This window comes from Mchenga conophoros, linkage group LG11 (assembly GCF_057382185.1).
Source record: "Mchenga conophoros isolate Kocher_MC1m ecotype Shallow Benthic linkage group LG11, M_conophoros_male_GT1.1, whole genome shotgun sequence".
Classification (NCBI taxonomy): Eukaryota; Metazoa; Chordata; class Actinopteri; order Cichliformes; family Cichlidae; genus Mchenga; species Mchenga conophoros.
In genome coordinates this window covers 8,095,784-8,110,937 of record NC_140536.1, presented here as the reverse complement: position 1 = coordinate 8,110,937, position 15,154 = coordinate 8,095,784, and the positions used below count along the sequence as shown (strand labels likewise).

The 15,154-nt window shown below is 43.1% G+C and overlaps 1 protein-coding gene across 3 annotated transcripts in view; it reads right to left on the bottom strand.

Annotated features, from left to right (window-relative positions):
* The window catches only part of LOC146563538 (NACHT, LRR and PYD domains-containing protein 12-like), a 41,269-nt gene extending 28,417 nt beyond the window's left edge, over nucleotides 1-12,852 (bottom strand). The window contains exons 1-7 of one of the 3 annotated variants that reach the window (XM_085290703.1): nucleotides 12,820-12,852; nucleotides 9,894-10,029; nucleotides 9,434-9,565; nucleotides 8,684-8,815; nucleotides 8,234-8,365; nucleotides 6,451-6,686; nucleotides 4,540-6,346 (exon numbers count right to left, since the gene is read on the bottom strand). In XM_085290703.1, coding sequence (XP_085146829.1) covers nucleotides 4,540-6,346; nucleotides 6,451-6,686; nucleotides 8,234-8,365; nucleotides 8,684-8,815; nucleotides 9,434-9,565; nucleotides 9,894-10,003 — 2,549 coding nt within the window. In that variant the 5' untranslated portion in view covers nucleotides 10,004-10,029; nucleotides 12,820-12,852. The remainder of the gene's footprint in view (nucleotides 1-4,539; nucleotides 6,347-6,450; nucleotides 6,687-8,233; nucleotides 8,366-8,683; nucleotides 8,816-9,433; nucleotides 9,566-9,893; nucleotides 10,030-12,819) is intronic. The other 2 variants (XM_085290704.1, XM_085290705.1) reach the window with 2 other exon arrangements.
* Nucleotides 12,853-15,154: the final 2,302 nt, after the last annotated feature.

The following is a 15,154-nucleotide window of genomic DNA, read 5'->3' as shown; positions in this document are numbered from 1 at the left end:
TCTTCCCAGAGTAAACGCCACTGTCTTATTCAGAAAAAAACAAAACAAGAAAACATCAGTTTTACGTGGCCTATCAACACTATTTAAAAGTTGGTATATAGCTTGAAGTCCGCACGTTCGACCCAAGTTGAAACGGAGACTCTGAGTCCGTCGACCCCAGAGGGTTAATCAGAAAGCCTTAAGTTAGCTAGTTATGTATCGGCTAATGTTTAAAGCTTTCACTTGAGTAAATTGACTCATATTACTGCTAAGTGATGTTACCTAAGTTCACAGCATATTCCATAATAGCACTGCAATACTGCATCACAATCATTTCTCCAGTAACGTACACGTACTGGAAAATTATTTACTAGGACTCACCTATCATGCAGAGCGCAAACTCCGCCATTGTCGTTTTCCATCAAACACTCATTAAAACAGCAACCTACAGGTATGTTAGCGCACTCATCCCCGACTGTCCGAGGGAGGGGCGGGGTCACACGTTGAAACAGACAGAGGTGCAAGGCAGCCCAGGCGGGGAAAATTTGCTTTTACATTTTGCGACTCATTTTATTTCTCTGTCTGATAAGAAAACTATTCAATCAGATAGTTATTTGTGGTGAATGAAATACAGTTACACTTTCAAGCACTTTTAAGCACCACATCTGAAATTCAAGCACTTTTCAAACCTTAAAAGGACAACATTAAAAGTCAAGCATTTTCAAGGATTTCAAGCACCCGTACGAACCCTGCTGTATCCAAAAAATACACTGCACCCAAAATATTTCATAGTTCAGCTACACTGATCAATCTAATAAACTTAAACCTGCACCATCCTCCCAATTCTGGTATTCTAAAGAGTACTTAGCGGAAATATTAAACAACCTAACTAATAACCAGCCACAAAATAGGGAACCACCACCCACCCTCCTCCCTGTCTGCTACATAGAAAAGGATCCTGGTGTTATTTGTCTCTCAGAAACAGTTCATAACTCATTCATGTCACCTAAAAGGTAAACCTGTTTCTCCATCACCTGTTCAGCTCTGATGATTCAGTAAGGACATCTCCTGGTTTCATCTTCATGTTTCCCTCTTACCACATATCCAAACCGACATCATGACCAGCAGCTTTACATCTGTGGCTCCAGCAAACACCAGCTGATACTAGAAATTAATATTAAATAAATTCTAACAACAGCTGATCAAGCTTAAACGTGCTGCTGTTGATTAACGCAACATCCGGCGGTTTCCTCTTTCTGGCGCAAAGTGGGTGATAAACAAACAAGAGAGAAAAGCCGATCAGCTGATCATTGATCAGTTTCATGATTGAAGTAGCAACAGGAGAGGGAGGGGGAGAGAATGAGAGGAGAAGAGGCAGCTGTGCAGCAAAGACACAGAATAACTCCAGCTTTGTGTCTTTGTTTCACTCTCGCTGAAGTCCGGGAGAAATCGATTCCTTTTCGCCTAAACATAAAATTCCGATGGCCAGTCCAGCTGTGGCTCCATAAATCAGTTGTTAAGCTTAATGTGGAAAAGCTATACAAACATTCAGAGTTGAACTTACACACTTGCTTTACTTCTACAGGGAGTGCAGAATTATTAGGCAAGTTGTATTTTTGAGGAATAATTTTATTATTGAACAACAACCATGTTCTCAATGAACCCAAAAAACTCATTAATATCAAAGCTGAATGTTTTTGGAAGTAGTTTTTAGTTTGTTTTTAGTTTTAGCTATTTTAGGGGGATATCTGTGTGTGCAGGTGACTATTACTGTGCATAATTATTAGGCAACTTAACAAAAAACAAATATATACCCATTTCAATTATTTATTTTTACCAGTGAAACCAATATAACATCTCCACATTCACAAATATACATTTCTGACATTCAAAAACAAAAAAACAAATCAGTGACCAATATAGCCACCTTTCTTTGCAAGGACACTCAAAAGCCTGCCATCCATGGATTCTGTCAGTGTTTTGATCTGTTCACCATCAACATTGCGTGCAGCAGCAACCACAGCCTCCCAGACACTGTTCAGAGAGGTGTACTGTTTTCCCTCCTTGTAAATCTCACATTTGATGATGGACCACAGGTTCTCAATGGGGTTCAGATCAGGTGAACAAGGTGGCCATGTCATTAGTTTTTCTTCTTTTATACCCTTTCTTGCCAGCCACGCTGTGGAGTACTTGGGCGCGTGTGATGGAGCATTGTCCTGCATGAAAATCATGTTTTTCTTGAAGGATGCAGACTTCTTCCTGTACCACTGCTTGAAGAATGTGTCTTCCAGAAACTGGCAGCAGGACTGGGAGTTGAGCTCGACTCCATCCTCAACCCGAAAAGGCCCCACAAGCTCATCTTTGATGATACCAGCCCAAACCAGTACTCCACCTCCACCTTGCTGGCGTCTGAGTCGGACTGGAGCTCTCTGCCCTTTACCAATCCAGCCACGGGCCCATCCATCTGGCCCATCAAGACTCACTCTCATTTCATCAGTCCATAAAACCTTAGAAAAACCAGTCTTGAGATATTTCTTGGCCCAGTCTTGACGTTTCAGCTTGTGTGTCTTGTTCAGTGGTGGTCGTCTTTCAGCCTTTCTTACCTTGGCCATGTCTCTGAGTATTGCACCCCTTGTGCTTTTGGGCACTCCAGTGATGTTGCAGCTCTGAAATATGGCCAAACTGGTGGCAAGTGGCATCTTGGCAGCTGCACGCTTGACTTTTCTCAGTTCATGGGCAGTTATTTTGCGCCTTGGTTTTTCCACACGCTTCTTGCGACCCTGTTGACTATTTTGAATGAAACGCTTGATTGTTCGATGATCACGCTTCAGAAGCTTTGCAATTTTGAGACTGCTGCATCCCTCTGCAAGATATCTCACTATTTTTGACTTTTCTGAGCCTGTCAAGTCCTTCTTTTGACCCATTTTGCCAAAGGAAAGGACGTTGCCTAATAATTATGCACACCTGATATAGGGTGTTGATGTCATTAGACCACACCCCTTCTCATTACAGAGATGCACATCACCTAATATGCTTAATTGGTAGTAGGCTTTCGGGCCTATACAGCTTGGAGTAAGACAACATGCATGAAGAGGATGATGTGGACAAAATACTCATTTACCTAATAATTCTGCACTCCCTGTAGTTTTCTCCGAGATGAAATGCTGCAGTTTGGAGGCACGTAGAAAGGCTCCAAATGCTCAACCAGACCGCCGACAGGCCTCGCACGCAACAGCCGCTCTATCACGTGACGAATACTGATCTACTGTGCTAAGGTCATGAGCTGGGTTATGCCATGTAGCAAGTTTTGTGAGGTGATTTTGTGATACTTCGGATCGGATTAAAAAATTTTTTATTTGTCTCCGATATCTGATCCAGTAATTTAGGTCACTATCGGACCGATACCGATACGTTATATCGGATCTCTCCATGTCTAGTTTTTACCGGGGTAAATTGCCATGGTAACATATGCTGTGAACTTATGCCAGAGCAGTTTAAGATCCAGATTAGAGAGCAACAGGTATGACATCACTGCCTCTTGGCCAGTAAGCTGCCACCATTCCTGGAGGATCAGTCCGAGCTCTGTGCGCCAGCAGTAGGTACACAGCATGAGCTCAGTAAAATTAACAAAAACAACACAGATGTTTCACGCTGCAACACTGCCCCCTGGTGACGGGAAACAACTACAAGAAGCAGATTTTGGTTTCTAAGGTGCTGAACAAAGACACACACCTATGTGGTGGCATATTTCTCTATAAATGATAAAAAATGAAGATTTTCAATAAACTTTTTTAACAAGTCAGGAAAAAAAAATGTACTGATCTATTGGGCAGTTTGATATAATCATATATATTGGATGACGATATAAAAACGTCTATGGTTTCATTTTACGCTATCGTTTGTTTCGCAGTTCGCAAAATTAACTGTTTACGGCAATAATTTTTCATGGTTTTGATGGTCACTGTACTTGTTATATTAATTTAGTTAATTAAGTTCTCTTTCTCTTATATTTAATATAACCACACTACGCACGGAAAAGTGCCTGTTTTTATGCGTTGTCGTTAGCAACAACGACGGTAAAACCATCGCGTGTCCGCTTGTTTATTTTCCACATAAACCTTTCACAATAAAGCTCAAGATCCTGTTGAGACCTTTCAAAATAAATGGAATCATGTGAAAGAGTATGCAGAGTGTTTACGGATGACAAGCAAAAAGAGCCGTCAGGTGCTAGAAAATAAGCCTTAGACTCAAACGTTAGAACAGGCTTTTCCCCGCAGCACGCCATGTAATAAATACTCAAAGAAATATTGGCTGTTACAACTTATGTCTAAAACAAGGTTAAAACACTCGACTCCAGGTACATGACGCCCAGCTGGAAACACTTCACACAAGTCGAGCTGCCCGAGATTCACAGAATTTACAGAAAATGTAAACTTTTTGTGATTTATATCGTTGTTGAGACAATAGATGTCTTATATCGGGATATGAGATTTTGGTCATATCGCACAGCCCTACTGATCTACACTAATTAAAGGTGTTAATGATCACATCTGGACTCACCGAGCCTTTCTGCAGTTTCTCACAGCTGGAATCAGTCTGTGTCGTCCCTGCTCTGATGTGTTGTACTTCTGCAGGTCCAACTCATCCAGAACCTCCTCTGACATCTGCAGCATGAAGGCCAGAGCTGAGCAGTGGATCTCAGAGAGTTTCTTCTCTGATCTGTTCTCTGACTTCAGGAACTCTTGGATCTCCTGATGTACTGAGAGGTCGTTCATCTCCATCAGACAGTGGAAGATGTTGATGCTTCTGTCAGGAGAGATTTTATCACTGTTCATCTCCTTCAGGCTCTTGATGACTCTCTGGATGGTTTCTGGAATATTCTCTGTCTGACCCAGCAGACCTCCTAAGAGTCTCTGGTTGGACTCCAGACAAAGGCCATGAAGGAAGCGAACAAACAGGTCCAGACGACCGTTTTTACTCTGGAGGGATTTAGACATGACTCTCATCAGCAAATCATCCGAAAATGAAATGTAATAGTAAGGATCATCTGGATTATTTTCCAGGAAGTCCTTCAGCACCTCTGTCTTCCTGTTGGTGTGACAGTGGAACATGTAGACTGCAGCCAGAAACTCCTGAATGCTCAGATGAACAAAGCAGTAGACTGGTTTCTGGAAGATCACACACTCTCTTTTGAAGATCTCTGTACAAACTCCTGAGTACACCGAGGCCTCTGTCACATCCAGACCACACTGCTCCAGGTCTTCTTGGTAGAACATGATGTTTCCTTTCTCCAGATGTTCAAACGCCAGCCTCCCCAGCTTCAGAAGAACTTCCCTGTCAGCCTCCGTGAGCTCCTGTGGACTCGTCTCACGTCCCTCATGGTACTTGTTCTTCTTCCTCTTTGTCTGAACCAGCAGGAAGTGTGAGTACATGTCAGTCAGGGTCTTGGGCAGCTCTCCTCTCTGCTCTGTAGTCAACATGTGCTCCAGAACTGTAGCAGTGATCCAGCAGAAGACTGGGATACTACACATGATGTGGAGGCTCCTGGATGTCTTTATGTGGGAGATGATTCTGCTGGACAGCTCTTCATCACTGAATCTCCTCCTGAAGTACTCCTCCTTCTGGGCGTCATTGAAGCCTCGTACTTCTGTTAGCCTGTCAACACACGTAGGAGGGATCTGATTGGCTGCTGCAGGTCGGGAAGTTATCCAGACGAGAGCCGAGGGAAGCAGATTCCCTTGGATGAGGTTTGTCAGCAGCTGGCTGACTGATGACTTCTGTGTGACATCAGAAAGCAGCTTCCTGTTGGTGAAATCCAATGAAAGTCTGGTTTCATCCAGGCCGTCAAAGATGAACAAAAGCTGAGAGACAGCCAGCTTCTCTGCTGTGACCTTCTGTAATGTTGGATGGAAAACATGGAGCAGCTCCAGAAGACTGCACTGCTCATCTCTGATCAGGTTCAGCTCCCTGAATGAAAGCAGAACCACCACACTGACATGTTGGTTCTCCAAGCCCTCTGCCCAGTCCAGAGTGAACTTCTGCACTGCGAAGGTTTTTCCAACACCAGCCACGCCGTTGGTCAGAACCACTCTGATGGGTCTCTGTTGGTCAGGTAAGGCTTTAAAGATGTCCTGGCACCTGATTGGACTGTCATGGAGGGCGTCCATCTTGGAAGCTGTCTCCAGCTGCCTCACCTCATGTTGGGTATGAACCTCTTCACTCTGTCCCTCTGTGATGTAGAGCTCAGTGTAGATCCTGTTGAGGAGGGTTCTACTTCCTGTTTCATCACTTCCTTCAGTCACACGTTCACATCTCCTCCTCAGACTGATCTTATGTTCATCTAAAACCTCCTGCAGACCAACATCTGCTGAAAGAAAGAAAAACAGAAATAAAACTCTTTAATGTCTGAACAACAACAAGAAGTCCAGTTTTCAGAAATGAGTCCATCAGCAGACAGATGTTCAGTCTTACTTTGTACACAGCTGCTCTGACTGGCTGTCTGCAGTCCAGCTCTGCTTCTGGATCTTTCTCCACACTGGGGACAGGACAAGTCTCCTGATGAAGCAGACTGGTCCCAGTATGAGGAGATGCACTGTCTGCAGAACCAGTGTCCACAGCTGGTAGAGACTGGATCCTTCAGGACGTTCTGACACAAAGCACAGCAGGACAGCTGCTCCTCCTCACAGACACCACTCCTCTTCCTCCCTCTGTGAACACATTTCTTTATCACTAAAATCATTGACTGTCAGTGACAAACATCCAGATTTGATGACACTGTGCAGAAGCTCTGATGGTCACAGAGAAAAGTCAAAGTGGAGAAACTTGAGTTTGAGTTCAGAATCCAAGTTTCCTTTGCTGTTCCTGTCTTATTAAACACAGAGTGATCAGCCTACAAACTCCACAGTAAAAGCCTTCATCACAGAGCTGATTATGTCCTTCACTGGATGTACTGGAAGTTTGGGATCCATCACTTTGAACTGACCTTTGACCTCCTCTAAAAACTGTGGTGGAGCAGCGGTGTCACATTAAGAGCTTTCAGCTTTATTTTGAAAGAGTTCAGTCAGCAGGAAGTGAACTTCTGGGTTCTGATTTTCTTTCTCTTATTTTACAGAAGTGAAAAAGAAGAAGTAAAAGCTTTGAAATGATCCGAGTGATATTTTTGAACATTGCCACCAAATTGAGTTCAGCCTCCAGCAGTAATTTTGTTTCATGATGCCTCCCTGATGATGTGATGTTTGATTACAAACCTGTTTATGTGTTAGACATTAATCACATGAACACAGGCAGAAAAAAGAAGACAATGAAACAAATGACAGAAACGTGTTCATTCACTGCCATAATCCATATTTTCTATGTAGAGATGTTTGTAAAGAACACGTGTGCAGCGCTTTGTTCTGAGTATCTGCTGTCAGCACACAGTGCAGCAATAACTACAACCACACGTTTCTGTAGATCCTGAACATCAGCCTGGAGGAATCTGACCTCAGGTCTGCACACAGAGGAGCTTCACCTCTGGGATGATGCTGGCTTCAGCTCCTTCCACAATCAGGCAGAAGCTTCTGCACCATCAGGACACAAACAGAGAGGAGCTTCTATCCTCAGACCATCCAAGTCCTAAATCAGAACATGCTCCCCTCATAGCATCACCATCAGGGTTTAAACAGGACCTTACATCATGTTCTTGTCTCACTGTCATATTTCAGATCATACCTGATTCATTATGACGTCACACGCTGCTACACTGATCCTGCTGCTTCATTACTGCTGATATTACTCTGCTCACTCTGTTCAGTTACTCTGTTTACATCACTTTGCTCATTTGCTTTGTTCTGCTTGCACTGCTCTGTCAGTACATGCTGTGCTAATGTGGCACAAAGCACTTTAACATTACATCTGCACAATGTTTCATTATTTCATTTAATGATTGTTTCTAATGTTTTGTCCAGTCACAGGAGCAGCTCAGCACATTTCACTGTGTTGTACGTGTTTGACGATGCCTGTGACAAATAAACAGCCTCGGACTCTTCAATCTTCTTCTTTCTTTGGAGATCAGCTCAGTGGCCTGTTGAGACCATCTTTCTGTTTCTGATGACTCAGTTCAGATTATTATCCTGAGTCCAATATTCCTCTCTCATTTGTGTTCTGGGTCATCTTTGTCTCCTTTAAGTTTAAGATCACTTTTATGTAGACCTATAAAATTACAAAGTGGTCACAGAATTTCAAACACCCGTAAATGAGTCAGCAGCTCTCTTACATGGTCAGCTGAGCTCCATGACTGAAGAACATTGTTGCTGCAGGTTCATGACTGAAGTTTAGAGGTATGTCTTTGGACCAGTCACTCCTCACAGATACACAGCTGGATACTGGAGACTGTGACCTCTGACCTCTGCAAACACAAACACATCACATTCATATGACATGAATTACTGATTAATCTCTGTTTAAAATAGTTTAAGCAGCTGCAAACACACAAACTGGATGATGTGATGGTTTCTGTCAGTAATAGTTGTCTCAGATTAGAGTACAGACTGCTGCAGAGATGTTCACATCAACAGAGAAGAAATCATTACCTTGGATTGCATTACTACTAGGATTAATACTAGCATTATCGTACCCGGACCACCATTAGGAATCATTTATGATGTCACTGGTAGAACACATTTATAGAAACATCCTTTGAACTCTGACTTAGCAGCTCTCTTACATGGTCAGCTGAGCTCCATGAATGAAATTCACTGTTGGTGCAGGTTCATCACTGACATATGGGGGTCTGTCTTTGGACACGTCACTCCTCACAGACACACAGCTGGATACTGGAGACTGTGATCTCTGACCTCTGCAAATACAACCACATTGCATTCATTTCACATCAATTAGTATACCACAAAAGACATGCAAGAAACACAGTATGAAGGCAAACTTCTGGCTTCAATAACATTCAATAGGTCAGGTGGAAACTTTTCTCAGATTTGATTCAGGTTTTTATAGAACGATCCAGCCAAAAAAAATATACCATTAGGTCAGGGGTCAGCAACCTTTAACACCCAAAGAGCCATTTGGAGCCGGTTTCCACGCAAAAGAAAACACTGGGAGCCACAAATACTTTTTGACATCTAAAATGAAGATAACACTGTATATATTGTTTTTTACCTTTATGCTTTGTGTGAACAACTAAGGTGTGTTGCTTGTGAAATCCATGAAGTGCTACAGAGAAAATTACATTTTATTTATGTAATTAACACATTTTGAACTCTTAAAGAAATATAACAAAAGGAAAGACACCCAGCTGAACTAAAATGATCCAGCAAACAAAAACTGTTGTGAGTCACCACCCTTATATCACCTTTGGGCTTTTGGAGCCTTGACCTGACTTTTAAAAAGATAATTGAATTGAATAATTACAAAGTGGTCACAGAATTTCAAACACCCGTAAATGAGTCAGCAGCTCTCTTACATGGTCAGCTGAGCTCCATGATTGAAGACCTTTGTTGGTGCAGGTTCATTACTGAAGTCTGGAGGTCTTTCTCTGGACCAGTCACTCCTCACAGACGCACAGCTGGATGCTGGAGACTGTGACCACTGACCTCTGCAAACACAAACATCAATAACTGATCAGTTCTCTCTGACAGCCATATGATCAGCTGATCACTCTGTGATATTGTGTCTGCTTCATAACGCTGACAGGTCAGCCAATCATCAGCCAGTTTTTCTGTCTCTGAATGAACTCAATTTGTTCTCAGCTCTCCTCTCTGATTCTGCTGCACTGACTTCACTTAAACTTACAGAGTTCAGATCTTAGCAAGAAAACAAGTCAATAAAAATCAAACTCAGATCAAACAGTTTGAACCAATCACAGATCAATGATTCTGTCATGGTTATGTTGAAATGACTAATAAAGTTAGGAGTGTTCTTACATTATTGCTGCAGGTCCATGACTGTAAGGTGGAGGTGTTTGTGTAACCCCGTCACTCCTCACAGACACACAGCTGGATGCTGCAGATGCTGCTCCGTCCTCTTCCTCCATCTTCTTGATGTCAGGGTGGGGTTAGTCTGAGAGGTAAACACACACACTCAGAGGTGTTGTTGTACTGGAAGCATCACACTGACGGGATTCTAATGTTGGAGCTTTGGCCCTAAAGTCCAAACCAGTTATTTTAGAGGCTCAAAGTCTTTAAAAAACACCAAAACTATCACATTATTTAATAAGTACATGATCAGGTGGATGAAGGAACTCAGAGTGTTTGGGATCATCATCATGGTGAGGAGCCCACATGTTACAGCTCCTTTGGAGAGAAGCTGAGGATCACTGCAGGAAGTGAGCTCATGAAACCAAAGTGCTGTTTGTGAGCAGGATGACTCTGTGTTATTGGGCCTGCTCTGTGTTCTACATAAGATAAGATAAGATAAGATAAGATAAGATAAGATAAGATAAGATAAGATAAGATAACCTTTATTAGTCCCACACGTGGGAAATTTGTTTTGTCACAGCAGGAAGTGGACAGTGCAAAAGTTATGACGCAAAAATTAGAATACAATAAGAATAAATACAGTACACAGCTGTACAGAATAGAATAAAATAATATACTATATACAGTAGAATAAAATAGAATAAAAATATACAATAAGATAAAAATAGAATACAAATACAAATACTATATACAACTGAGTAAAAATACAACGATGCCAGAAAAGATTATTGCACTTAGTGTTATTGCACATGTGTGGATGTGTGTGTTTGTTCAGTTAAAGTCTTTGTTGTGGAGTCTGACAGCAGTGGGGAGGAAAGACCTGCGAAATCTCTCCGTCCCACACCGTGGGTGCCGCAGTCTCCCACTGAAGGAGCTGCTCAGTGCTGTCACAGTCTGCTGCATGGGGTGGGAGACGTTGTCCAACAGGGATGACAGCTTAGCCGCCGTTCTCCTGTCACTCACCACCTCCACTGGGTCCAGAGGGCATCCTAGAACAGAGCTGGCCCTTCGGATCACCCTGTTCAGTCTCTTCCTGTCCCCAGCAGAGATGCTGCCGCCCCAGCAGACCACACCATAAAAGATAGCAGAAGCCACCACAGAGTCATAGAATTTCTTCAGGAGTGGGCCCTCCACCCCAAACGACCTGAGTCTCCGCAGCAGGTACAACCTGCTCTGCCCTTTCCTGTAGAGGGCGTCTGAGTTATGAGTCCAGTCCAGTCTGTTGTTCAGATGAACACCAAGGTACCTGTAGCTGTCCACAGCCTCAATGTCCATACCCTGGATGTTCAGTGGTTGCAGTGGAGAATGCTTGTGCCTGCGGAAGTCTACCACCAGCTCCTTGGTTTTACTGGCGTTGATCTGGAGGTAGTTCAGCTGGCACCAGTCCACAAAGTCTTGAGTCAGTCCTCTGTACTCCTTGTCGTCCCCATCAGTGATGAGGCCGACTATTGCAGAGTCATCAGAGAACTTCTGCAGGAAGCACTGGGTGGAATTGTGGGAGAAGTCTGCAGTGTAGATGGTGAAGAGGAACGGAGCCAGAACCGTTCCCTGTGGGGCCCCCGTACTGCAGACGACCCTGTCCGACACACAGCCCTGAGTCCTCACATACTGTGGTCGGTCGGTGAGGTAGTCCAAAATCCAGGTAGTGAGGTGATGGTCCACTCCAGAGTTCTCCAGCTTGTCCTTCAGAACCGAGGGAAGAATAGTGTTGAAGGCACTGGAGAAATCAAAGAACATGATTCTCACAGTGCTTCCAGCGGTCTCCAGGTGAGCGAGGGAACGATGTAGGAGGTGAATGACGGCATCATCCGCTCCAATGCCAGGCTGGTAGGCAAACTGAAGTGGGTCCAGTGATGAGCTTGTTAGGCGCCGAAGCTGAGCCAGGACCAACCGCTCCAGGGTCTTCATCAGGTGGGATGTCAGAGCCACCGGCCTGTAGCTGTTGAGGTCCTTGGGGCGTGAAGTCTTTGGCACTGGTACAACACAGGAGGTTTTCCAGAGCTGTGGGACTCTTCCCAACCTCAGGCTCAGGTTGAAGAGGTGCTCTTCTATTGATCTGAAGTATGATCAATACTTCAAATATCTGTAAACATATCATCTTATATTTGTTGCACTTGGTCACATCTGTCTTTAAAAATAGATTTTTAATGTCACTGAGAGTTCTTTTCTACCTTTATTGATTTATTTTGGAAAAAATTAAATATAAAGCTGCCAAAAACTGCCTGCAGCTTCTGCTCTGTGACAGGAAACTACTGCCAGGATCAAAAAAACTTCAGATTATTCATCACAGAGTGTTTATAGATCACAGGACACGTTACAGTTTTACTGTCGATGTGTTAGTTTAAAAGAATGACTTGATACGGGCTTACTGTGAATCTGCGCGCTCATTGGCTAATACCCTGAGACTGACAGGTGGTTATCCAATCAGCGTGCGGCATCACACGGACATAAGTTTGTTTCTGAAGGGATTTTCAGATTAGACCTGATGTTTCTGCCTACAGCCTGTTTACCGATATAATCAATATCAGATATCAGAGCAACAGAAACCTCGGTGATCAGGACGCCGGGACTGAGAACAGGAAGTGGCTCAAACGTCGCACTTTCATAAAATCAGCCTGAACTCCATTCAGAGTTTCTGTCGCCATTTTAGTTTTTAAAAATGTCGTGTTAAAGGCGGGTCTTACTGTGAACTGCGCGTTCATTGGCTAATAACTTGAGATTGACAAGTCGTTATCCAATGAGCGCGCGGCTTCTCCCGACATAAAGATGTTTCCTTTGAAAAACCAAAGTCTGATTATTTTTGCCTCCACTGATGGAGCCTGTTGTTCCCGCCACAGAGACACAGTAATGTCAGAGCGGTGTTAACACTCACCTGCCTCAGCACAGCTCTCACTCTCCTCCTGCTGCTCTGAACGGAGGATCAACACTTTCACTTTCACTGCTCCTCCCTAAACACAGAGGATGCTGGGACTTGTAGTTTTTACCTTGTGTGATTATTTATAGCTGTGACACTAAATCACAGCACGAAGACTACCTGCAAACATGTCACAGGCGATAAAAGTTTCACATTAAAGGTGAAGTTATTTTTCTGTCTCATGTTCAATAAACAGTGAGCTGGGAAAACTGAAGAACAGACTTCAGACGTTCCCTGCAGAGTTTCTGCTGCATGTTGCATGTTGCTGAGACTGAGCTGATGATGAAGCTGTGATGGGTTTATGGCACGTTTGGTTGTGGAGAAGAGTTTTACTGTCGGTGCAGGTGAAATGATCAGAGGTTACAGCCTCTGGTACTGGTTAAAGTGGAGGCAGCGATCAGGACGGCTGAGCAGCAGAGGTCTCGAGGGTCCTAAAGTGTAAAAACATCAGTGTTAGTAACACAAAGATCACAGAATGGGATCATCCACACAACACTAACATCTAAATCCACGGCAGGAACTCTTCCAGTGTCCTGAAAAATCTGCGATGCTGAGATTAAAATCTGTCTGCTCATCTTAATGCAATATTTACTAAAGTCTGGTAGAAGTTTTACTGATTTCCAGTCACTTAGAAGACGTGTGGATAGGTGGTGGGTTGTAGAGCAGACTAAAAGCTTTAGGTTCATCCTCTGATTAAAAACAGATACAGGAAGTATAACCCTGGTGTAAGACAGGAAACAGCAACACGGCAGCCATCTTTTTCCTCCCATGATGACCAGTGTCCCAGCAGAAGCTGGGGTTTGTTAGATCCTGTTCGATCCAGAGGAAACAGGCTAAAAGAGTCGATCGGGGGGGATCATGGTTTTATTATGTGCTTGTTATGATTGAAGCTCTGGTTGTGTGTTAGAGACAGAACCTGCAGATTCCTCCACTCTCCTCTGCAGGAATCAGCCTCTTGGCTGGTTTTATTCACCCAACGTGAATAAAATCATCAAACTAATCCAAGTTCATTGTGAAATACCTGAAAATGGAGGAATAAATCTGTCAGTTACCGTATAAAGTTTGAGTTTGTCAGTGTTTTACACGGAGACGGTCGTCAGATGTTGAATGTTTAGCATGAATGTTCCACATCTGGAGAAACCTTCAAGATTAAAGCCAGTGAAAAGCGGTTCTCTGGCACCAGCGCTGATTCTGACTGTGACCTTCACCTCTGCAGGGTCGCCGCTGCTCGTGGCTGAGCTCGTGTTTGTCAGGCTGACAAAATAAAAGCTTCTTCATTTCTGTGGCTGAAGAGGAGTCTGCTCTTCTTCACCAACAGGAAGTGAAACATTTCTCACTGATTCTGAAATCTTCACTTTTCTCACAAATTCACAGTAACACACACACGGTTGTGTTTTCATATCCTTGTGGGGACATCTATTTGACATCATGCTCTCCTCAGCCTTTTACTCTAACCATTAAGACTGCATGCCTAACCCTGACCTGACTGTCCCTGACACTAAAACCACATCCTGAGTCCCAAAAATGTCTTCAAACTTGTGGGGACGGGCATTTTGGTCCCCACAAAGACATGTAAACAAGTACACACACACACACACACAGATATTAATGACCTCACAGGTTCATGTTTGGGGCTTTTAGCATCTTTGTGTGTCGGTCAGATTTAATTCACTCTTGTTTTGAGGTTTTGTGCCTTTTTGTTTCATTCTTTGTGCGTTTATTTTCTCTTTAAGCCTTTCAGGACTCGTGCTGTTGGCTTTTTCCTGGTGTGTTATTAGTATTTTTAATTTCTAAACCTATTCTAAAACAGGGGTGTCAAACTCAAATACACAGTGGGCCAAAATTCAAAACTGGAACAAGGTCGCGGGCTAACATTAATATTTTTTGAAAAACAAATCTTCCTCCAGATTTAAGAATTAATCTCTTCTTATGGACTAAAACAAGTTTTGCTGAAAAACTGAATATGGAACAAGCAAAGCTTAATACTAAACAATATATATATTAGCTGTATAATACCAGTAGGCCATCTCTAATAATAATTTGGTATGGCTTCGCGGGCCAAATGTAATATGCAAATTTCTGCTTTTGCCTGTTTAGCGCTGCTGAGCAGGAAAACCCAGACGAACAAAAACCTCTTTTAAGTAAATGTTTGAGTCACTTTGGGTCTGAACTGTAAAAAACTGCAGACTGAAACAGATTTGAAGGCATCACAGGAACAGCTTCACATTCAAAACATGAAAGACAGGACTTTTATTTTGAAACACTCAGGAAATGACAGATGGAAAGTTTTTTA